Source organism: Acartia tonsa, chromosome 6 (assembly GCF_053477335.1).
Source record: "Acartia tonsa isolate MP-2025a chromosome 6, ASM5347733v1, whole genome shotgun sequence".
NCBI classification, from domain to species: domain Eukaryota; kingdom Metazoa; phylum Arthropoda; class Copepoda; order Calanoida; family Acartiidae; genus Acartia; species Acartia tonsa.
The window spans coordinates 35,480,121-35,503,866 of NC_137265.1; the positions used below are offsets into that span (position 1 = coordinate 35,480,121).

At 34.2% G+C, this 23,746-nt stretch overlaps 2 protein-coding genes across 2 annotated transcripts in view; one reads left to right on the forward strand and one right to left on the reverse strand.

Moving 5' to 3' along the window:
• The window catches only part of Ranbp21 (exportin-5-like protein Ranbp21), a 33,151-nt gene extending 27,401 nt beyond the window's left edge, over positions 1 to 5,750 (reverse strand). Inside the window, exons 1-3 of the mRNA XM_080164533.1 lie at positions 5,367 to 5,750; positions 5,141 to 5,223; positions 4,774 to 4,841 (exon numbers count right to left, since the gene is read on the reverse strand). Coding sequence (XP_080020659.1) covers positions 4,774 to 4,841; positions 5,141 to 5,192 — 120 coding nt within the window. The 5' untranslated portion in view covers positions 5,193 to 5,223; positions 5,367 to 5,750. The remainder of the gene's footprint in view (positions 1 to 4,773; positions 4,842 to 5,140; positions 5,224 to 5,366) is intronic.
• Positions 5,751 to 6,039: 289 nt separating this feature from the next.
• On the forward strand, positions 6,040 to 22,899 carry sax (type I BMP receptor saxophone). Its single transcript, XM_080164538.1, has 19 exons — positions 6,040 to 6,265; positions 6,790 to 6,889; positions 7,445 to 7,549; positions 8,669 to 8,752; positions 9,125 to 9,193; positions 9,893 to 9,966; positions 11,232 to 11,320; positions 12,597 to 12,651; positions 13,137 to 13,207; positions 13,447 to 13,514; positions 15,291 to 15,369; positions 16,864 to 16,961; positions 17,279 to 17,332; positions 18,275 to 18,421; positions 18,962 to 19,019; positions 19,430 to 19,540; positions 21,057 to 21,136; positions 21,625 to 21,850; positions 22,751 to 22,899. The coding sequence occupies exons 1-19, from the start codon at positions 6,208 to 6,210 to the stop codon at positions 22,889 to 22,891; spliced, it is 1,767 nt and encodes a 588-aa protein (XP_080020664.1). The 5' UTR covers positions 6,040 to 6,207; the 3' UTR covers positions 22,892 to 22,899.
• Positions 22,900 to 23,746: the final 847 nt, after the last annotated feature.

A 23,746-nucleotide genomic window follows, 5' to 3' on the forward strand; every position in this document is an offset into this window, starting at 1 on the left:
AACGACTTGAGATAAATGGAGCAAACCTTAGGATACAAGTTTTGTAGGCCTATATTTGATTTTAGAATTTTCGTTGACCACCCACCCACCCCAAAACCCCTAATTTGGGGGGGGGGGGGGGGCGGGTGAATTATACTATAGGGTGTTTCTCATAAACGACTTGAGATAAATGGAGCAAACCTTAGGATACAAGTTTTGTAGGCCTATATTTGATTTTATAATTATCGTTGACCACCCACTCACCCCCAAACCCCTAATTTTTTTTGGGGGGGGGCGGGTGGATTATACTATAGGGTGTTTCTCATAAACGACTTGCAGCAATTTTATTTTGGGTGCTACTCCCTTAGTTTTAGAGATAATTGGATGAAATCTTTTGGGCTGGGTCACTAATTACCCCAACTATTGGTATCTTTAAAAAAAACGGCTGCGAGACCGCCGCTCCCGCCGCCCGCCGCCATTTACCGCCGCCACCAAAAAAAAATTTTTTATTGCATTTCTCGCTGAATTGTTATTTTTTTCAAAAATTTTTCGCCTTACAAGCAACCCTGTGGGGGATTTAGTCATTTTTTTCAAATTCTCAAAAAAAATAACATGGTCTCAAATGATTCCAAATTGCCTAATTCAGCGAGAAATGCAATAAAACAATTTTTTTGTGGCGGCTGTAAACGGCGGCGGGCGGCAGGAGCGGCGGTCCCGCCGCCGTTTTTTTAAAAGATACCAATAGTTGGGGTAATTAGTGACCCAGCCCAAAAGATTTCATCCAATTATCTCTAAAACTAAGGGAGTAGCACCCAAATAAAAGTCGAAACAAAATTGTAAGTAAAGGGGGGGGGGGGGGGGAAATGTGGTGACTCATCACACGACATACCAGCAATTTTATTTTGGGTGCTACGACCTTAGTTTTAAGGATAATTTTAAAAAAAACGGCTCCGTGACCGCCGCTCCCGCCGCCCGCCGCCATTTACCGCCGCCACCAAAAAAAATTTTTTTATTGCATTTCTCGCCGAATTAGGCAATTTGGAATCATTTGAGACCATGTTATTTTTTTCAAAAATTTTGCGCCTTACAAGCAACCCTGCGGGGGATTTAGTCATTTTTTTCAAATTCTCGAAAAAAATAACATGGTCTCAAATAATTCCAAATTGCCTAATTCAGCGAGAAATGCAATAAAATTTTTTTTTTTGTGACGGCTGTAAACGGCGGCGGGCGGCGGGAGCGGCGGTCCCGCCGCCGTTTTTTTTTAAAGATACCAATAGTTGGGGTAATTAGTGACCCAGCCCAAAAGATTTCATCCAATTATCTCTAAAACTAAGGGAGTAGCACCCAAAATAAAAGTCAAAACAAAATTGTAAGTAAAGGGGGGGGGGGGGGGAAATGTGGTGACTCGTCACACGACATACCAGCAATTTTATTTTGGGTGCTACGACCTTAGTTTTAGAGATAATTGGATGAAATCTTTTGGGCTGGGTCACTAATTACCCCAACTACTGGTATCTTTAAAAAAACGGCTGCGAGACCGCCGCTCCCGCCGCCTGCCGCCATTTACCGCCGCCACCAAAAAAAATTTTTTTATTGCATTTCTCGCTGAATTAGGCAATTTGGAATCATTTGAGACCATGTTATTTTTTTCAAAAATGTTTTGCCTTACAAGCAACCCTGCGGGGGATTTAGTCATTTTTTTCAAATTCTCGAAAAAAATAACATGGTCTCAAATGATTCCAAATTGCCTAATTCGGCGAGAAATGCAATAAAATTTTTTTTTTGTGGCGGCTGTAAACGACTGCGGGCGGCGGGAGCGGCGGTCCCGCCGCCGTTTTTTTAAAAAGATACCAATAGTCCGGGTAATTAGTGACCCAGCCCAAAAGATTTCATCCAATTATCTCTAAAACTAAGGGAGTAGCACCCAAAATAAAAGTTGAAACAAAATTGTAAGTAAAGGGGGGGGGGGGGAAATGTGGTGACTCGTCACACGACATACCAGCAATTTTTTTTGGGTGCTACGTCCTTAGTTTTAGAGATAATTGGATGAAATCTTTTGGGCTGGGTCACTAATTACCCCAACTACTGGTATCTTTACAAAAAACGGCTGCGTGACCGCCGCTCCCGCCGCCATTTACCGCCACCACCAAAAAATTTTTTTTATTGCATTTCTCGCCGAATTAGGCAATTTGGAATCATTTGAGACCATGTTATTTTTTTCAAAAATTTTTCGCCTTACAAGCAACCCTGTGGGGGATTTAGTAATTTTTTTTTCAAATTCTCGAAAAAAATAACATGGTCTCAATTGATTCCAAATTGCCTAATTCAGCGAGAAATGCAATAAAAAAATTTTTTTTTTGTGGCGGCTATAAACGGCGGCGGGCGGCGGGAGCGGCGGTCCCGCCGCCGTTTTTTTTTTAAAGATACCAATAGTTGGGGTAATTAGTGACCCAGCCCAAAAGATTTCATCCAATTATCTCTAAAACTAAGGGAGTAGCACCCAAAATAAAAGTCGAAACAAAATTGTAAGTAAAGGGGGGGGGGGGGGGGAAATGTGGTGACTCGTCACACGACATTCCAGCAATTTTATTTTGGGTGCTACGACCTTAGTTTTAGAGATAATTGGATGAAATCTTTTGGGCTGGGTCACTAATTAACCCAACTACTGGTATCTTTAAAAAAAACGGCTGAGTGACCGCCGCTCCCCGCCGCCCCCCGCCATTTACCGCCGCCACCAAAAAAAATATTTTTATTGCATTTCTCGCCGAATTAGGCAATTTGGAATCATTTGAGACCATGTTATTTTTTTCATAAATTTTTCGCCTTCCAAGCAACCCTGCGGGGGATTTAGTCATTTTTTTCAAATTCTCAAAAAAAATAACAAGGTCTCAAATGATTCCTAATGGCCTAATTCGGCGAGAAATCCGCCGCCGTTTTTTTTAAAAGATACCAATAGTTGGGGTAATTAGTAGTTATTTTTTTCGAAAATTTTTTGCCTTACAAGCAACCCTGCGGGGGATTTAGTCATTTTTTTCAAATTCTTGAAAAAAATAACATGGTCTCAAATGACTAATGACTAAATCCCCCGCAGGGTTGCTTGTAAGGCAAAAAATTTTCGAAAAAAATAACATGGTCTCAAATGATTCCAAATTGCCTAATTCGGCGAGAAATGCAATAAAAATTTTTTTTTGGTGGCGGCGGTAAATGGCGGGAGCGGCGGTCACGCAGCCGTTTTTTTTAAAGATACCAGTAGTTGGGGTAATTAGTGACCCAGCCCAAAAGATTTCATCCAATTATCTCTAAAACTAAGGTCGTAGCACCCAAAATAAAATTGCTGGTATGTCATGTGACGAGTCACCACATTTCCCCCCCCCCCCCCTTTACTTACAATTTTGTTTCGACTTTTATTTTGGGTGCTACTCCCTTAGTTTTAGAGATAATTGGATGAAATCTTTTGGGCTGGGTCACTAATTACCCCAACTATTGGTATCTTTAAAAAAAACGGCGGCGGAACCGCCACTCCCGCCGCTTACAGCTGCCACCAAAAAAAAATTTTTATTGCATTTCTCGCCGAATTAGGCAATTTGGAATCATTTTAGACCTTGTTATTTTTTTTGAGAATTTGAAAAAAATGACTAAATCCCCCGCAGGGTTGCTTTGAAGGCAAAAAATTTTTGAAAAAAATAACATGGTCTCAAATGATTCCAAATTGCCTAATTCGGCGAGAAATGCAATAAAAAATTTTTTTTAATGGCGGCGGTAAATGGCGGGGGGCGGCGGTCACGCAGCCGTTTTTTTAAAGATACCAGAAATGCTCCCGCCGCCAGCAGCCGCCACAAAAAAAAATTTTTTTATTGCATTTCTCGCTGAATTAGGCACTTTGGGCGGCGGGAGCGGCGGTCTCGCAGCCGTATTTTTAGAATCAATTTGGAATCATTTGAGACCATGTTATTTTTTTTGAGAATTTGAAAAAAATGACTAAATCCCCCACAGGGTTGCTTGTAAGGCGAAAAATTTTTGAAAAAAATAACAATTCAGCGAGAAATGCAATAAAAAATTTTTTTTTGGTGGCGGCGGTAAATGGCGGCGGGCGGCGGGAGCGGCGGTCTCGCAGCCGTTTTTTTTAAAGATACCAATAGTTGGGGTAATTAGTGACCCAGCCCAAAAGATTTCATCCAATTATCTCTAAAACTAAGGAAGTAGCACCCAAAATAAAATTGCTGCAAGTCGTTTATGAGAAACACCATATAGTATAATCCAACCGCCCCCCCCCCAAAAAAAATTAGGGGTTTGGGGGTGAGTGGGTGGTCAACGATAATTATAAAATCACATATAGGCCTACAAAACTTGTATCCTAAGGTTTGCTCCATTTATCTCAAGTCGTTTATGAGAAACACCCTATAGTATAATTCACCCGCCCCCCCCCCAAAAAAAAAATTTGGGGGGGGGGGGGGGTGGGGGGTCGACGATAATTCTAAAAGTAACTTTGGCCCCATAGAAGCTTATATCCAAAATTAGCTCCCTCTAGCTCTAAGGGTTCTCGAGTAAACCCCCCCCCCCTGCCCAAATGGTTATTTTCCACATCCCCCTTTTAATAAAATAGACCAAGCATTTGAAAACAATAACTTAAATATATGCCTATTTCCCACAATTTCACTTGTTTGTTTTAATATTTTTTCCGTCTATATCTACAAAATAAAAATAAGTTACTTTACCCGTAGGGTCCAAACTGTTTTTTTTTTAACGCCAAATCTTTTAACCTAAAATTTCTTATTTTGATATCTTTCATTTTACCTTGAATTGTTCTAAAAATTGAAATGCTTGGTGTCTTTGCTGTTGTGCTACCATAGGATCCATCATAACTGCAAGATTCATTATATGTTTATTATGTTTTTATCACCTAAGTTTCTTTAACTGAAAAGCTCTATGTACACGTAATCGGCAAATTATGAACAGAAAGAGTTCTCATTTTTAAGGAAGCTTCACATGGGTTCTTGCGTGGTTTTAGGCTATCTAATTTTTAGATTGTTTAGGCTAATTTTCTACGTCTTTTCCTATCCCTTTGGATCCAGAACTCCTGAAAGCTAGGGACGCAGTATTATGTATAAATTAGAAATGTGTCTTTTAGACTGTGAGAGGGATTAATGTAATTGTAACGAACCTGCAACTGCCTGGGCAAGCTGCTGCCCTACAGCCTCTACTTCGCTCCCCATTCTCGAATAATTGTAGATCAACTTATTCTATCTAAATAAATATAATTAAAAAACATTACAAACTATTAAAAACTACACTCTCTTAGGTTAAGCTAAGTCAAGCTTGAAAATATTATTTGTTATCTTTGGTAGGTACCTTTGTAATTTAATAATAGAATTTTAAATATGGTTTACCTTTTTGATTAAGGAATTTCTTCAACTAAATCTGTAATTGTGAAAGTTGCTACCTAATTACATCATGTTGAAAAGTTATTTCATAATCTGGAAATCTAATGTTATATTTTATTACGACTACATCCTTAATAAATATGGGTGTTATTTATGACTTTTGTAAAATTACATTGATTACAACAAAATTAAAAGTTTTATGACAAAAAACGGGTTATTTGATGAACATTAGTCTAACTTTAAGATCTCATTCACGTCTAATTCATAGTTTTAGGTCATAAAAAGCAAAAAGAGGCACTTATATCACAATGACAGTACGATATTCAGGCATTTGGTTTCGTTTCCAGGCATTAAATAATCCTACTGTTGCTCTTTCATTCCCCGGCATGTTTAATTATTGTGGAATTGATTCAGCGGCATTCGCGAATAGCTACAAACGACGACATTTTGAATGGACAAATGCTGTTTTAACATATTTTCCCAACCAAAATCTTTCTTTAAATTTAACAAATATAAATTCACATTATTTTGCTTTAAGTATTAGGATGTAGTGACGTACAAACATACACTTTTAAAGTAATTGTATACATACACAAGACAAATGTAAGTACATAAAATGTAAAGATTAAAATTTTAAAACGGGAAAAAATGTGTAGGTATTAAATGTCTCCTTATGCCCATTTTTTATCAAAACAAAAGCAAAACAAGAACGCAACAAATTAAAATAAATTAAAAGTTATTCTAAAAACAATAAATTTAATAATTATGTTATCAATAAGACATTTATACAGTTAATGAGGAATTAATATGGATTTTTAAGTTAAAAAGTGATTTTATATAAAAGAAAATGAAAAAACTTGTTTATTTATTAGTTTTGACTAGTTTACAATTCATAAATGCAACAGGTATGTGACTATTTATAGATTTATTAGTAGCGAAGGTACTCTAAAACTTGCCTTGATTGTCCGTCTTGACAATTGTATTTTTTCTCGGCTGCTATTATAGATACCTTGTTTTGAAAGTTTTCTTTTTAAAAATTAGCATCTTTATTGTATAATTAAGCTATAAAGATGATATTTTTTAATTATGATAATTAAAAAAAAAATATATAGTATAACATTACTGGGAGGAGGAGGACATTGGGCTATTTAATATTTATTACACAAGTCCCCAACGTTCTATGATATCTTTTTCTGATTTTTGGCTTAACAACTTTAGGAAAATTTTTTTATTGGTTGTTAAATCAAGCTTGATGTCCAAACATTTCAACCACTAAATGTATTTTACAAAAAGGTAACTTTGTGTATCATAATTGGGGATAAACATCAATTTTCGGTCATTGTCCTATCCCTTTAGATCCCAGCTGATAACATATATTCGAATAAAGTTTACCATCTGAATTGAAAATTTTTATTTTATTTTTATTTAGATGACGAGACAGTAAAGGATGAAAGCAAACTTGACAAAATTTTGAACGAACACGACTGGCAAAAATTTGCAGAATATGAACAGGAGCTTTCAGCAGATAGGTATCTAGTTAACTCAGTAATCTATAAAAGTAAATATGAATGGAATCTAGATTAAAAATTTCATAATTTGACCTAATAGTAGGTATAAAACTTTGTAGGAAGAGTCCGACTACAGCATTGGTTAGAAAGCGCATTTTTCTTGTTTAATTAATTATGTAATATTGCAGCTACAGAAAGTTAAATTTCTTAGGGTAAAGCTTCTCTTGGCGAAATTCTATTTTCAAATTTCCATCGTCTATATTTCATCGAAAATATTATGGATCAATACATATGTGACTATTTTACGTTATCATAAACATATTTCTTATCTGCTAAAAATATAACTGATTGAACATGAAGGGTAAAAAAAACCTTTCGATGTAATTATAGTAGGTACAGAAACATGTATGTGCAAAATTATATTTTTACCATATCTCGATTTCAAAATAAACAACTCCATTTAAAACATTTATTTCATAATACGTTGATATACTAAGAAATAAAACAAAGTACAAATTAAACTTATGAAGAAAGATACAAAAAGTACTTATGTATTGATAATGTCTTTGATTTCAGTGAAGACAAAAGTGTGGATGAAAATTCCAACGATGAGGAATTTGGCAGCTTGTTGGCGGATTTTGGAAGAAATTTCAATTCGTTGCCACTTCTAGCTCCAAATGGGTGAGTTCAATGATCTATATTATTTTTTAAAGCGCAGCTTCTTCGTAACTTGAGTGTGTCCGTTTATCCATCTTTCCAATCACCCGTAGATACCCAGTTAGTATTCATATACTGATTTTCTCCAATTTTCCCTCTCTGCATACTTTGTAGTAGAGATCAGGGGCGTCCAAGCTTTTTATTTTGGGGGGGGGTAAAATTTTTTTAAGGGGGGGGTAATTCGGTTTTGGGGGTGTAAAATGGCGCGCGAAGCGCGCCGCAAATTTTTTTACCCCCCCCCCCAAAATTTTTACCCCGGGGGTAAAATTTGCTTGGGGGGGGGGGGGGGTAAAATTACCCCCCCTGAAATCTGTTGGCAGGAGTAAAATTTGTTTACCCCCCCCAAAAATTTTTTTTTGTTAGAGATTTTCTATTTTGGGGGGGATATTTACCCCCCAAAATTGTTTGGGGGGGGGTAAATACCCCCTCCTAAATGGTTGGGGGTGCCTACGCCGTAGGCACCCCCAGGGTAGGGGTAAATTTTAAATGGGGGGGGGGTAATCGCCCCATTACCCCCCCCCCTTGGACGCCTATGTAGAGATTATGTTATTATAGCGTTTTTGGGCGTTTTCCTCTTAGGAAATTTTTTTTCAATTTTGAAAATTTGAGTATCGACAACGTAAAACTATTTTAGTTTAGGTTAGGTTAGGTTATAGGCTAGGGAGCCGAGCGCTGCGGCTAGGCAGGCAAGGGGGCCGAGCGCTGCGGCTAGGCAGGCAAGGGGGCCGAGCTCTGCGGCTAGGCAGGCAAGGGGGCCGAGCTTTGCGGCTAGGCAGGCTAGGGAGCCGAGCGCTGCGGCCAGAGTTGTTCGTTGTCGGGGGGGGGGGGGGGGGAGGGTACTCAAATTTTCAAAATTGAAAAAAAAATTCTAAGAGGATAATACCTACCTGTTTTTGTTCTTGAAAAAAATGTCTGTTATTCGCAACTAGTTAGTAAACCATTACAAATACTGAATGCCGATTTTCTTTTACAGTTGAATGTATAATAATATCTATTTTATGAATTATGTTACTGAAAGGTCATAAGAACCAGGTATTAAAAATCATATAGTAATAAAAAAATACCTACCTATTATTTTTTTAGATTTTCATGTTATTCATGCGAGGCTCCAAATTGCAGCCACCCTCATGTTTGTGCTGGAGCATCTCATTGTTATACTGCTAGTGTCAGGGATGTGTCATACATATCAACCTATAAATTAAGCCTTTTAAGAACTAAGATTATTGTATTTAATAGAATCCGACTTAAATGAAAAGTTTCTGAAGGATTGTGTAATTAGTTATAACAGAGTTAGGAATGAACCTTGAAATGTTTGATTTAATTAGGTTAAACTTATTTCTCATAAAACCAAATACCGGTCATAATAAATCAAAGGACCAACTTTCATATTTGAAAAAAATGACACCCATTTAAAATATTTAAGAAGAAAAAAAAGTAATTTTTGTGTTTTATGAAAACTACACAATGGAAAATTTAAGCTCTTTAAAATGTTTTCATATATGCATTTCTTAGACTATTTGAGTATGTATGACCACATTACAGAGATGCCCATGGAGAGGAACACTTCAGCAAAGGATGCACTAATACTCATGCTTTTGTCTGTAAAACAGGAAATTATACATTATCGTTACTGTTGTCCTGTGTCTGACATAACATTTTAGCAAAGATTTTATGAATACTCTTATTTTTGAAAATTAACCAATGTTGTTGCTCAAGTTAACACAGCCAAGTAGCAGAAAATAATTTAGAAGCAGACGAAAGAGGTCTTTGAAAAAGAAAGGGAGGTAGTTGTATGTATAAACATCTATACTATAGATCTGTTGCACGAATCATGCATTTGTAAATGAGCGCGCTTAAGAATGGGTCAAGTAATTCATAGAAAACAAGGATGACAACATCCATAAAAGCAAAGCTCTGAAACGGTATGACAGACGAACTTTAACTCTTGAAGAGTGGCAGAACTGAATATACAAAATTATAATTACTTTCTAAATCGGACATAACTACTACAGGAATCATCATGCAAAGTTTGAAATCGATAGGACAATTCTAACATGCCTAAATTATCGATAAAGCTATCCGTAACGGACCGACGGACGTACTGACCGACCTTAATTATAGAAAAGCTTCGCTTTTATAAATGCCCTCTCTCAATTTTCGTTTACTTTTTAAAAACTTAGATTGATTAATTGAAGGAGGCGTGTGTTGACACCCCCCTCCCCCAAAAAAACAGACATTAATTCAAATTGCCCCTAGGGTGCATCGCCGCTAGATACCAAGAATAAAAGTAATGTATAGTTGTAAATTAGAAAGCTATGATGGGCGACACAGTCATCAGAAACATGGTCACTCTGCCCAATACTCTATTCAGTGCTGTCAAGGTCAGTTAAAAATCTTTGTCTGCAAGTACTGTCGATTTCAGGCCGAGAGGCATCTCTCTCTACTCTTATTAATTAATGTATTGCGTCTAACAAAGCAGTATTTAATATCACTTTTAACGTCTTTAATCTGACGTTTGTTGATAATGATATACAAAATATATATAAGTAAAAGCCTTAATAATTAAATATTTGCATATTTAAATGTATGTAAATTAAAATTTATTGCTTCAAATCAATAATATCCAATAAAATATTATTATGTAATGCCGGATGTTTTGTTAATTTTGTCAAATTTACCCATATAATAAAATTTTATTCTTACAGAATTTAAATAAATTTTAGTATTATAAAATTTACATGAATTTTACATACATACACTTAATGTGCTAATGTCGTATGGGTGAGTTGCACCTGGACTAAACACTAAATATCTTGTCAATCCAGGGGCTAGACTATTGGTGCTCTTACTCATACCCGTTGAGATTATCAGCCTCGAAAATTAGACATATAATAATTAGACGTAAAACAAAAACCGACTGATAAAAGTTATTTTTTTTGATATCTTTGTGTCTAACCTATATTTATCAAAGGGGGGGGGGGGTTAATGCAACCATCTCGTAATCAGTGAGCAAATGGCACTTAGAATTCGAATTTCGATCTGAAATTTTGCATGAGTAATCCTTGGTAAGTCTATTTTCCCTAAATTGAACAAAAAGTTGAAAAAGTAACGGCTAACAGCTCAGCCGTTTTTTGGCTATTTTTAGGGCAAATCTGCCATAAATTATGTAGGAATCAACTTTTTGAAACATATTTTTGCTTTAGGTAAATCATGTGAAATGATACAAAAAAAAACATTTTTAGATTTCTAGTACCAGCAACTAGCGGCTAGAACCGTTTGAAAACGTTTTGGAGCAGCATAGAGTATTATGTGGAGATAGGTTTCGTGATGATTTTTCTTGAAAATAGTTTTAAAAATGGATAAACTGCTGAGCCGCCAGCCGTTAGCCGTTACTTTTCCAACATTTTGTTCAATTTAGGGAAAATAGACCTACCATGGATTACTCATGCAAAATTCCAGATCAAAATTCGAATTCTAAGTGCCATTTGCTCACTGATTACGAGATGGTTGCATTAACCCCCCCCCCCCCCCCCTATACAAAAACATTTAAAGGTTCACGACTCCAAGTACCCAAACTTATTAATTGCGCTTCATGTAACTAATCCTTTGTACTTTGTATTTGTCATTGACCTATTTCTGGATTTAGGGGATATGTGTAATGAAAATGCTGAATTCCCGGAGCTGGAACCAGTGCCTGTTGTAGAGAAGGAACCTGTTCCTTCATTTGCAGACCAGGTTAGTTTGCTTTAGGATAGCGATGCAACCCTGTTACACGCAGGGAGGGATGGAAAATTAGACTGGAAATCATACCAGTACCCAACGCATTATAAACACCTCTCATTCGATTTTTTATTAAATCTTCATTATTTTGTACGAACAAACAGTATCTAAACTTTTCCACACTTATTTTAAATCTTAATTGAGGTTGTACAACAATTCATATTTCATTGGCTTTTCCCTGAAGATCTCTGATCATAATTTGAACATCATATTTCTCTAATAAACTTAATCCGTTGCATGTTATCTATTAACTCAGACTGACGTAATAATATTTTAACCTTAATATTAATAATATCATAATGAATAATTATATAGAAATGGCGTAAAGAGACAAATAAGTTGTACAAAAATATGTCATATTACCTAGTGTATAGTAGCAAAGCTATTCTTTAACAGAAAGTGTCTTTCCATCTGTCTGTCAGTCTGTACTCTAAATGCAAATTAAGTAGGTATGAAATGAAACGATTCCAAAGAACATTTTTCCAGTATGATTTCAAAACCGATTAATATCCACAGGATTAGAACCGGTTCTCATCCATGCTGAAAAAATATCTATAGCATCGAATTACAGACAAATTTCAATGGATACTAAAATAAAAATCATAATATTGATATAAGTTTTGTTAGCCGCCCCTCGGGGCTGCTAAAACTGGTTTTAATCTTAAAATATTTTCGTCTTGATATCCGCGGAATGCTGTCCATAATAAGATGCGATAAATAACTAGGAATTATCCCTCCAAATATTATAGCTCAGATTCTTATCTGTATATTCTATGATTATTAAATAAAAATGTTGGAATACGAAAACCTGATTAAAATATACGTAAACAATTTCTTAAAATAAATTCAACAGTCGCCATTCATTTCCTCTCTTAATCAAAATTAATATTACCAATTTATTTTACTATTAATACCTATAAATAGAGAAAATAAAAAAAATTACAGATATGCTTGCTTAACAAGTATCTCTAAAAGCATTAAAAATCAGGTAGGTTGGGGACATTGGGCTGTTTATTGCACTGTTTAGTGTCCAAACGTTTCAAGCGCCTATTGTAATCTGCAGACGGTGTAATTTTTTATATCATCATTGGAAATGTAATATACATCAATTTATCGGCCATTGTCTTATCCGTTTAGATCCCTGGCAATTTCTGTTGTTATTGAAATGCGCCGATGTAAAGATTTTTGATTGATAAAAATTAAAGAATAATTATTATGTTTTTCTTTTTAGAATGGACATATTTTGAAGCTTCTTTTGGCTGTTATTTGTCCGGTAGCTATTTTAGGTTTGTATTTTTTGATTTTTAATGTCTATTTATTCATAAGCACTTACAAAAGGTTACCTACATAATGAAAAAATACTAAATGCATCAGAATTAGAATTTTTACAGTTTTATAGTATAAAACACTAGTGAATTTACATACTTATTCAATTTAAGTTTTAAAAAGAAAAAGTATGAAATATTTTTATGCGAGAGGTGGGGGGGGGGCATTTTTCTTGGGTGGGTTGTGGTACTCTCCCACAAAGTAATTTTAAACCTTCCCAGGACCTATGAGAAGCTACATTGAAAAGGAGAACCATATCGGTTCAACAGTATTCCTGTTTATTCGAATCAAACAGAAAAACATATATACATCCTGTTAAATTTATATTACGTCAATTTATTTATTGAGAAAATAGGAAATTTTTAAAAAGATTTTTACCCCAATGAAATATAATCGAAAAAATTAAATGATGATTTATTTAATATAATCATAATTAATTTTTTAGGTTTATTAGTAATTGTAATTTTGATGATTATGAGATACAAGCACAACAAAAGAATGGAAGAATTAAATCAGGTAAAGAAATGTGTGTGTGTATGTGCGCGCTTCCCCCCGGGGCTAACAAAAGTGGTATTAATTTTACGATTTTTAATTTTAATATTCGTGGAAAATTGTCTGAAATACGATGCTATATATTATATGGTTTCTCATTATAACTAGGAACTGGTTCTAATCCCGCAAATATTAATCGGTTTCGAAGCCATACTGGTAAAGTTTTCTGTATTTGTACCTAACATAATCGTTTATGTAATCAGGTTGACCGACAGTATCAAGAGGAGATGGTTGGTCTACGTGCTCAGGCCGCTGGTGACTCCACGCTAAGGTAATTATCCTTTTTGTCACCTTTGCAAACTTAGATCTCATATTAAGTTTACTAAACCTATGTAAAATAGTTAAAAACCTGTACAGGATCTATACAATGATTCAATTACAAGCTAAAATTGATCGGTGCATTGTAGCCGTATTATAAGCTAAAAGACAGAAAAAATTAAAAAGTAGTGAATACAGTAGTAATGATAGTTTTTGTTTGTAGCTATGATTCTATGAACTTAAGACTCAGATGCACACGGTGATTGGTTGTGAGAATCCTTAGGACAATCTTAGATTGGTAAGCTTCGCGCACAGCTAAGTGTATTTTATGATACATTATTTGCTGACCCGCAATTATTACATCACCCTGCCCTCGAGCTTTGGCAGTTGTTCCAAATTTGCCACCCTAATTAATGACACTCTCATATGAATGAGGAGCATAGACGAGGGAATGCATAATTTAAGTTGCTTGATAAGTAGAATCTTAATCCACAAATCTCCCTCCTTACAACTTAAGAGCATATCAGGGAAGGTTGCGTGAAAATATTCTTACAAATTGCTACTGCATTTGTCAACCAAGTGCAAAGTCTATGAGGGAACTTAGTTTACTTTAAGTTTACTCTTAAGTACTTTAAAATCTATTTTAATATTAAAAAATAATTATGAAAATCATTCTAAAACTAAAAGAAATGTTCAGTTTGAAACATGTTCATTTAATTTCATAAGATAATTAAAAATATTATGAAATATGAACATTACAAAATATAGGACACAAAGAAAGTATGAATGTTCAAAAATAAAAATAAAAAATAATATTATTTTGTTTTATAAAATAAAGGATGTAATTAACAGAAGTAAAGTGATATATAATCACATTACAGAAACGGGAGGATATTTTTTTATGAGAAGAATTTAAAAAAAAATTTATATATCTTTTTATAAAAGTAAAAGGATCTGTGTTTTTGTGTGTGTTTGTGTATGTCTGTCTGTCTGTCTGTCTGTCTGTACTGATGGATCCCTAAAACTGCTGAACCGATATGGTTATCCTTTACCGTGTAGCTTCTCATTGTTCCTGGGAAGGGCAATAACAATTTTGGGGAGGGTACCACTAACCTCCCAAGAGAAATCGTCCCTAGAAATAAAATGATCTTCCCTCAATCCAAAAATTTTAAAACTTTCTATTAAAACTACAACTGAAAATTGGGGGTTGATTCTTTCCCCCCCCCCCCCCCCATATAAGGGCCCTTAGAGGCCTATAGGGGCGTAACCGGAATTCTTACATAAATAGAAATTAATTTACATTTAATCTATATAAAGAAAATGTGATTACTGAAAATCTATATTTAAAATCTCTTTATCTCAGAAATTTAATTTGATTTTAATTTAGAAAGATTATTATTAGCGAGGAGCTAATCTATATCATAGGATATATCAATTCGACCGTCTGAGACTATATATTTTTTTATTGGCGGATTTTATAAGTTTAAAAATTATTTTGTCTAAATAGTTTAAGAGCTATTTGATGTAAATGTATTTACTACACCTGTCAAAAGAAATTATTTATATACTAATTGATTTTGTGTTCAACGTTATTTTGTGTCATTTTTGCTTTCATAAAAAAACCTCACATTTGATACTTAAAAGCAAAATAGCATAAACTTTGAATTATTTTTACTTTTTATCATAGCTATTTATTTTTTCCTACATTAAGCAGTTTTTTTTTTAAATTTGCTGTGCTATTTATTATCATACTAGTCCTCGGTAATGACGAAAAGTTTTTTTAATTTAGAGAGATTTTTGATGATTCCATGACGTCCGGCTCCGGGTCTGGTCTACCATTCCTGGTTCAGAGAACTCTGGCCAAGCAGGTATTGTCTTATAATCAGGGAGGTAGTGGAGATTTGACTGTGAATTCGTTCAATTCATTCGTTGGCCAAAAACACTTTTGGGACTTATAAATCCTATTGGGTAGTACAAACTTACAAGGTCCAAAGATTTCAACCAATAAAAGTCATAGATTGATGTATTTATTAATTTATCATCGATTGTCTTATCCTTTAGGATCCTTGAATGGCATTTCAGACTGCGCCACAGCTAAAAAAGTTTACATAATTCCTCTTACTACTGATTCATATTCAGCGTGGCCACATTTTTCAGTATACTGAAAATATTCAGTATTCTTCAGTATTTGGAAATTGGGGGTTCAGTATTTTCAGTAAATACTTAATATTCAGTATTTGAAAATTTTATTCAGTATTTTTCAGTTTTTGGAAATTTTCATTATTCAGTATTTTCATTATTTCTTAAATTCCAAAATTTTTTGCATAAATAAGATGTTTTTTCAAGTAGTTGATGTCAGATTTTTTTCGGCGCTTCGCGCCTCACTTTACTTTCCTTTAAATTACCCTACAACTTTGTACATTAATTTTGCTTTTTTTATGGTAATCATAGACGTCCAAGGGGGGGGGGTAAAGTGGTATTTACCCCCCCCCCCAACAATTTGGGGGGGGGGGGGTAAATACCCCCCCCAAAATAAAAATCTCTAACAAAAAAAATTTTTAATACTAAATATTTAATAAAATTTAAATTACCACCCCCAAAAAATTTTACCCTGGGGGGTAAATTTTGGGGGGAGTAAACAAAATTTAGCCCTGCCAACAGATTTCAGGGGGGGTAATTACTAATTACCTCCCCCCCAAGCAAATTGTACCTCCGGGGTAAAAAATTTTGGGGGGGGGTAAAAAAAATTTGCGGCGCGCTTCGCGCGCCATTTTACCCCTCCCCCAATATAAAAAGCTTGGACGTCTATGATGGTAATATACATTTTTTTTTCAATTTCATCTCAAATAAATTTTTTTTGATATTTGAGATGCTTTTATACAGTATTTTTTTCAGATATTTTTTTGTCTATTAATAGAATGAATAATCTAAGGCGAGTACTTTGCATGATTATTGAAGGTAAAGTTTTTTAGCATGCTCTTAACTCAACTAAAAAGTATTTAAGTTTTGTAATTATTTAAAATATTTATCAGTCATTTTCTGCTTAATTGGTGCAAGAAAATCTAAGAGGCAAAATTAAAAGATCTTTAAAATATCCCCCTAATAATAAAGCTATGATATATGAAATTTTGAAATGAGGAATCATTTAAAAAAATACTTTTTCAGTATTTGTATATTTTTGTTCAGTATTTCAGTATTTTTTCTTATTTTGGGATTCAGTATTTTCAGTATTTCCTTTTTTTTCTTCAGTATCAGTATATTTTTGGTTGTGGCCACACTGCATATTGAAAGAATGTAGTTATTAGATAACAAAAAAATACCTACAGAGATAGATAATTGAATAAAATCTTGTTTTATACTAGATAAGCTTGCGCGAATGCATTGGTAAGGGTAGATATGGCGAGGTGTGGAGAGGAGTTTGGCATGGAGAAAGTATTGCGGTCAAAATATTTTTCTCTAGGTAAGATTTCTTTATTTCTTAACATCCAGTTAATAAGTTTAGAAAGGGAGGGAGGGGAAATTAAGCTGTTTATTACACAACACTAATCCCTTAAGTTTTATAATAACCGTTTCTTACTTGTTGGCTTAACAACTTTGTAAACTTTTATTGAATTTTGATTGGTTGGTTTATTAAGTTGAGTGTTCAAACGTTTCAACCACTAATTGTAATCTACAGAAGAAGTAATTTTGTGTGTCATACATCATTCATTTAAATAAATTTGTTGAATATTGTCTTATTATTAAATCCCTGCTATTTATACTCTATTATTTTATCAGAGACGAAGCTTCCTGGCAAAGAGAAACAGAGATTTACAGTACTACTCTACTCAGGTAAGATACAAATATTTTATAAATATTATGCAGAGAGGAACAGATATATAGTATAGATGTATATACAGAGACAACTACCTCCCTTCATTTTTCAAAGACCTCTTTCGTCTGCTTCTAAATTATTTTCTGCTTCTTGGCTGTGTAATATAAACGATACCATTGGTTGGTTTTCAATGACCCAATATAAAGGTTGCACAAGACGGTTGCGATGTTGGAATACATTTATTTAACCCTTTCTCCATCTAGTGTTTTACTTTTATGAGAGAGGGGACATAGTTTTGTAAATTATCCAAGATTTAAGCTACAATAACTTGATCGTTTGCTGAAAATCTGTGGTTACTTTTTATTGAATTCTCATTGGATGATTTAGAACTAGTAGTGTCCAAACTTTTCAACAATCTATTTCAATATGCATAAAGGTTAGGTGGTTTGTTTATAATCAATAGAGGTATGCATTAATTTATTGTTCATTGTCTTATCCCTTGAGATCCCTGGGTATTTCTTACTATTGATAAGGTTGGTATAATAAGAAATTATATTCATCAAAATTAGATCATGATGTCTGAATTATCAAAATTGATTATTTTTCTATAGAAAGTGAAGATTTAAAAGTTTTAAATAATCCTGTTAAATCAGAATTAAATAGGTAGTTTATTTTAAATTTGATTACGTTTATGATTTATATTATTTTTGTTACTATATTTATTCTTTTAATTTCTGATTTTGAATTTCCATTAACTTTCATAGGGACATAATGGATCTGACTGTACTAGCCATTATTCATGTACCTAACTATAATTTTTATTTAGACATGAGAATATCTTGGATCTGACTGTACTAGTCACAATTAATGTACCTAACTATAATTTTTATTTAGAGATAATATCTTGGATCTGACTGTACTAGCCATAGTTCATGTACCTAACTATATTTTTTATTAAGACATGAGAATATCTTGGGATATATTGGATCCGACTGTACTAGCCGCAACTCGTGTACCCAACTCTGGTTGGTGACCCATTACCATCCCCTTGGATCCCTGTATGATCATTTGAACCGCACTGCTCTCAGTAAGGTTGAGACTTTAAGGTAAGGTTCTCCATAGTTCTTCATATGTTTCTTATCAATGAGTGAGGGGACATTGGAATCTTTATTACACTAGTCCCCAAAATTTTTATAAAAACGTTTTCTTGGCTGAACAGCGTTGGTTACTTTAAGGGAAGGTTTGCCTTTTTCTTCAAATGTTTGTTATAATATTTATTAGCATAGAAGCTACGCTATAACTGTTGTATATTTCCAAATTTGACATCCACTCAACAATATCTACAAAGTTTCTTTACAAAGACAATATTATTGAATGTTATAGAGAAATATGAAGATGATATATCATTAGGACATACATTAAATATTTTAAAACATATGAATGGTTAAAGAAATCCTTTTTTTCGTTTTTTGCTCTTCATATCCTGTTTAACATACATAAACCGACATGCTATTGCTTTTAGCGCGTCCTTGTTCTGCCCCTATAATTACTGATAGACAGACAGACTGACGTACAAACACGAACACTTTTAGAGTAGCATAGCTACTTAATATACTAATATGATTTCATAACTAGATTTTTTTTAGGATTTTATTATCTACCATTACTGGATTGGTTCATTTACATACTGAGATCTTTGGAACACAGGAAAATATTGCTAATAATTATAAATTGTAGTCTTAAAATTTAAATCAATATTGTTAAAATTACTTTTTATACATATTAGCGGTAACGCCTCTAGAGGCCTCATAGAGGGGGGGGTGAGGGTGGATCCTTCATTTTCAATTTAAATACCTAGAAAAGTTTTTGAAATTTAGGAGGAGGGTATTTTTTTCAAGGTACGATTTCTCTTAGAAGGTGGAAAAATAGTTATAACCTTCTTTGACAGAAGCTTCAATGTAAAGAAGAACCATATCGGTTCAGCGGTTAGTGAAATCTTGAACTACTCACAGAAGGAGACACACACAGACAGACATCCTGTTACTTTTATATATAGATGACACTTACTTAACTTTTCAAATTGAAAAATAATATTAATGAGCAATATTTGGTATCAGGGAAAACCTGCTATAGCCCACAGAGATATAAAAACCAAGAACATTCTGGTGAGAGCGGACGGGACATGTGTCATTGCGGATTTTGGCCTTGCGGTCACCCATACACAGGTTGGTTTCAACAATAAATGTATACAAGTATAACCCAGACAACTACCTGGATCCAGTGTTGGAAAACTTTTTCGTCTGCTAGCAAATTGCTTTCTGCTCTTTTTTAGCGACTTGATTGTGTTAATATTTGCGACGCTATTGGCTGATATCAAAGATCAAATTTAAAGTCGGCACATGGTCTACGGGGGGGGGGGGGACATATAGTTATATAACCCAATAGTTGTAGTTATTTTATTGAATTTATATAGGACGAGACACTTTTGTATGCTAGCACCAGGGCCAGCTCAAGGTCCACGCTCAAGTACAAGTACTCGACCCGCTGTCTCAAGGGACCTACTCTTTATTACCTCACCCTCGCCGAGTATGGCAGGTGTCCCAAATTAAGTCACCGTAATGATTGACGCTCTCCACAGAGGAGCTTGGGTATTAGTAAGGGTTGCACTGATATTATGTACTTGACTATTGAGTATCCAAACTACCCAATTATCACCCTTCTTACACAACCAAGGGGAAGTTGTGTGAAGGAATTGCGACTGAGAAATTCGAGTTGCCACATAGAGACTTGAACTCGAACTCTCACCACCGTAATTCAGTGCATTACCACTGAGCTACGACGCCCCTTATATCTCAGTGGACTCTAAATAGTATTGGTCCCCAAAGTTTATGAACATTTTTATAATTCACTGGTTCACACTTTATACCTATTGGGGACTTTTTTCAAATAATTATTGAATTGTACAAACTTTTCTAACTTAAATTGTAATTTAATGAAGATTGAAGAAGTTATTTTGTTTATCTGCATTGGGGGTGTACAGTGTACACTGTACATAAATTTATCGCCCATCAAATAATATTTCATAAAGATATGAAAATTTAATTTCAAATAAAATTTAAATATTATATAAGCTCTTTCTAATAGTAATATGTATTTAATTGCATTCATATTGAAACTTATACAAGAAATAATTTTGAATAGATTTTACAACTAGATGATTTGTTATTCAAAATACAAATTTTGTTGATTTTAAATTTGATATTTGAGCGCTCAATTATAAAACCTACTAACGGGTGTATCAATGGAAAAAAAACTCTTAAAATCATTGAAAGACTGAAATTTAAAAATGAAATAGCTCAAATTAATCTTCCTTCATTCGTTAGCGAGATATTAACGGACAAACCAAAAACTTTAGTATCTAATATAAAAGCATTTTCTGTAAACCACAAAAATATATTTTATAAAAGATAATCCCTAATTAAAAGTTAACGTTGACGAAGCCATAGCTTCTTCAAAATACCGCCACTCGACTCCAAAGCCGAAGGAGGAAAGGGAAATTGGTCTGTAAATTACACTGTTAACTCAAAGTCTTATAACAGCCTTAACTTATTTATTGAATCATAATCTGTGCGTAATTTTATTGAGTTTGGATTGGTTAGTTTCAAAATAGAAGTGTCCAAACTTTTTAACCAATAATTTTTATCTACCGGGGTATTTTGTTTATCATTTTTTTATTTGTAGACAACTGGAGAGACGAATATTCCACAGAATCCCAGAGTTGGAACTAAAAGATACATGAGCCCAGAAATTCTAGATATGAGGTAATTTCTATAACTGAAGCCTGCTTCATTTGGGAGGTTTCCCCTTCTGCGTCCTGACAAACCATTAAAAAAAGGGGTTTTTATGCTTATTTTAGGTTAGGTTAGGTTAGAAGATCCCATCACATGTGTTTGGATACTATCACCAGGGATAGAATAGGTTCGAATCTCGGCCTGAATTGCGTAAATACTTAAGATGTCAAAATTTCTATCTATTGTTGCTAAGTCATGCAGTTGTGTGACATTAATAGTTATAGTAGGTGGAATGCCTTGACTTTAAAAAGACACTACTTTTTAGTATTACTATACACAGATAAGAATTCTAGACAAAGGTCGTGCAAACAATGAGTTGGTTGTCTGCGATATTTGTGATGATATTGCCTTGAAGCCTTTATTTAAGTTTAGCCTCCCACTATTATCAACAATCCCTTTAGGACTGAATGGTGTAGTTATAACAAAATTAAGAAACTTATCTTTCTTTTTAAATTTAGTATGAACATGCAGTCCTTCGAATCCTTCCGTCGTGTCGACGTGTACGCCTTCGCCCTGGTAATGTGGGAGGTGACCAGGCGCTGCATGAGCCACGAGGGCGTCGAGGACTATGCCCTGCCATTCCACGAGATGGTGGCCCCAGACCCAGGCTTCGAGGATATGCACAAGGTGGTGTGTGTCGACGGATTCAGGCCTTTGATTGAAGAACGTTGGGAGGAAGATAAGGTTAGCTTATTTTTAGGGAAATTTTGGTTGTCAATTAAGGTTGCTTACTTGCTATATGATATTGCATATATTGGTCAATACTTCCATTAATGGTCACGTGAGGGGATGTACAGTAAGATATATAAGTTTTCCGGAATTTTAAAGTTAGGGGGAGATTTGAAATCTGCATCAAATTTTGAGGATTTTTTTTATAAAATTCGTTTTTTCTATAATTCTTTATCTAAAAGCGGAAATGCAATTTAAGTTAATTAATTTTGGCATCTGTGATTGGTGGATTTAAAAAATCTGCACTCTGATTGGATGGCGTACATCATTCAACCAATTTGAGCGCAGGTAGTTTAAAGTCCACCTATCCTATTGGTCAAAATTAATTAACTTAAAATGCATTTCCGCTTTTAGATAAAGAATTATACAAAAAACGAATTTTATAAAAAATCCTTAAAATTTGATGCAAAATTCAAATCTCCCCCTAACATTAAAATTCCGGAAAACTTATATATCTTAATGTTCAGTTATATCAAATAGCTGGGAAAAACATTTTATCAGAGATTATGATAATCTCCAACAATAACCATATATTATACAATCATACTTATTCGCCCACCAAATAGCCATTGCTAAAAAAATTCTGCTTTAAAACTCAGGGATCTAAAGGGATAAGCCAATCGCCGATAAATTAATGTACATTTCCATTGATAATACACAAAATCACCCCGTCTCTAGATTCAATTAGTGGTTGAAACGTTTGGAAACTCAACTGAATGAACTATCAATCAAATTTAACAAAATTTCCCAATATTATTGAACCAACGAATAAGAAAAAATTATGGGTACTCGTAAACATTCCATTGTCCTCTTCCTCCCTGTGTAAAACTATTAACTGACTATATTTAACCGCAGGTGCTATCCGGCCTGGGACGGTTGATGCGAGACTGCTGGCACGAGAACTCCAGTGTCAGGCTGCCAGCACTCAGAATTAAGAAATCTCTGATGAAAATAGCACAGCTAGAACCTAAATTAGGATTAGAAATGAGTGAATAGTAAAGAAATATAATATTTCACATAAGTTAGAGGACATTTGATGATATGTTCTAATACAAAATTTAAAGTGAAGACAGGGGTGTATATTTTGCATGTTATACCCTGCTAAAGTTAAAAAGGGGGGGGGGGGGATAAAAATCTTGGAGGGTAGTACTGAATTTTTTCCTCTAATTGGGGTAAAAATCAGAAAAACATGTAAAAAATAAATTACACCCCTGAGGAAAGAAATGGTTTATTTTCCTCTGGCTTCTTAATATAAATATTAAATGAAGTGCTGCCCACCTACATATAAATAAATCATGTAAACGCCTCTCCTGAGAAAGTGTGTGAAATATCAAACTGGAATATTATTCTATTAACAGGGCTCGACAGCCGCGTCTGTGCTTCAGCCGCGTATAAGCCTTAAATTCAAACCCGCCTGTCTACAAAAAAAAATCCAAAAAGATGGATTGTCTGTTAAAAGTTAAGGAACAGGTTTAGACACCCAGCTGAATTTTAAAGTTATAATATGACAATTAGAATGATGCTTACACGTGGCTTCCGAGCCCTGCTTATAACTATTAAATGATGAAAGGCTCTAAATAATTTATAGTTAAAATTAATCATATGTTTAAGACTAACTAATAAAAATTTAGAAATTATAGTGATTCTTTTGTTAGGGAGAGGTGTTGTTATATAACTCTTAAAATTTACTAAAACTGAAATTTTAGATATTAAACTATTTGTAATCAAAAGCAATCTCAAAATGTTGTGATACTGATTAATTTTTTCTTTTCTTTCACCTTTTGAAATTATTTAATTTGCTCTAAAGAAAAATGTCAAATTATTATTTTTTTATATCAAAATTTTTAATTT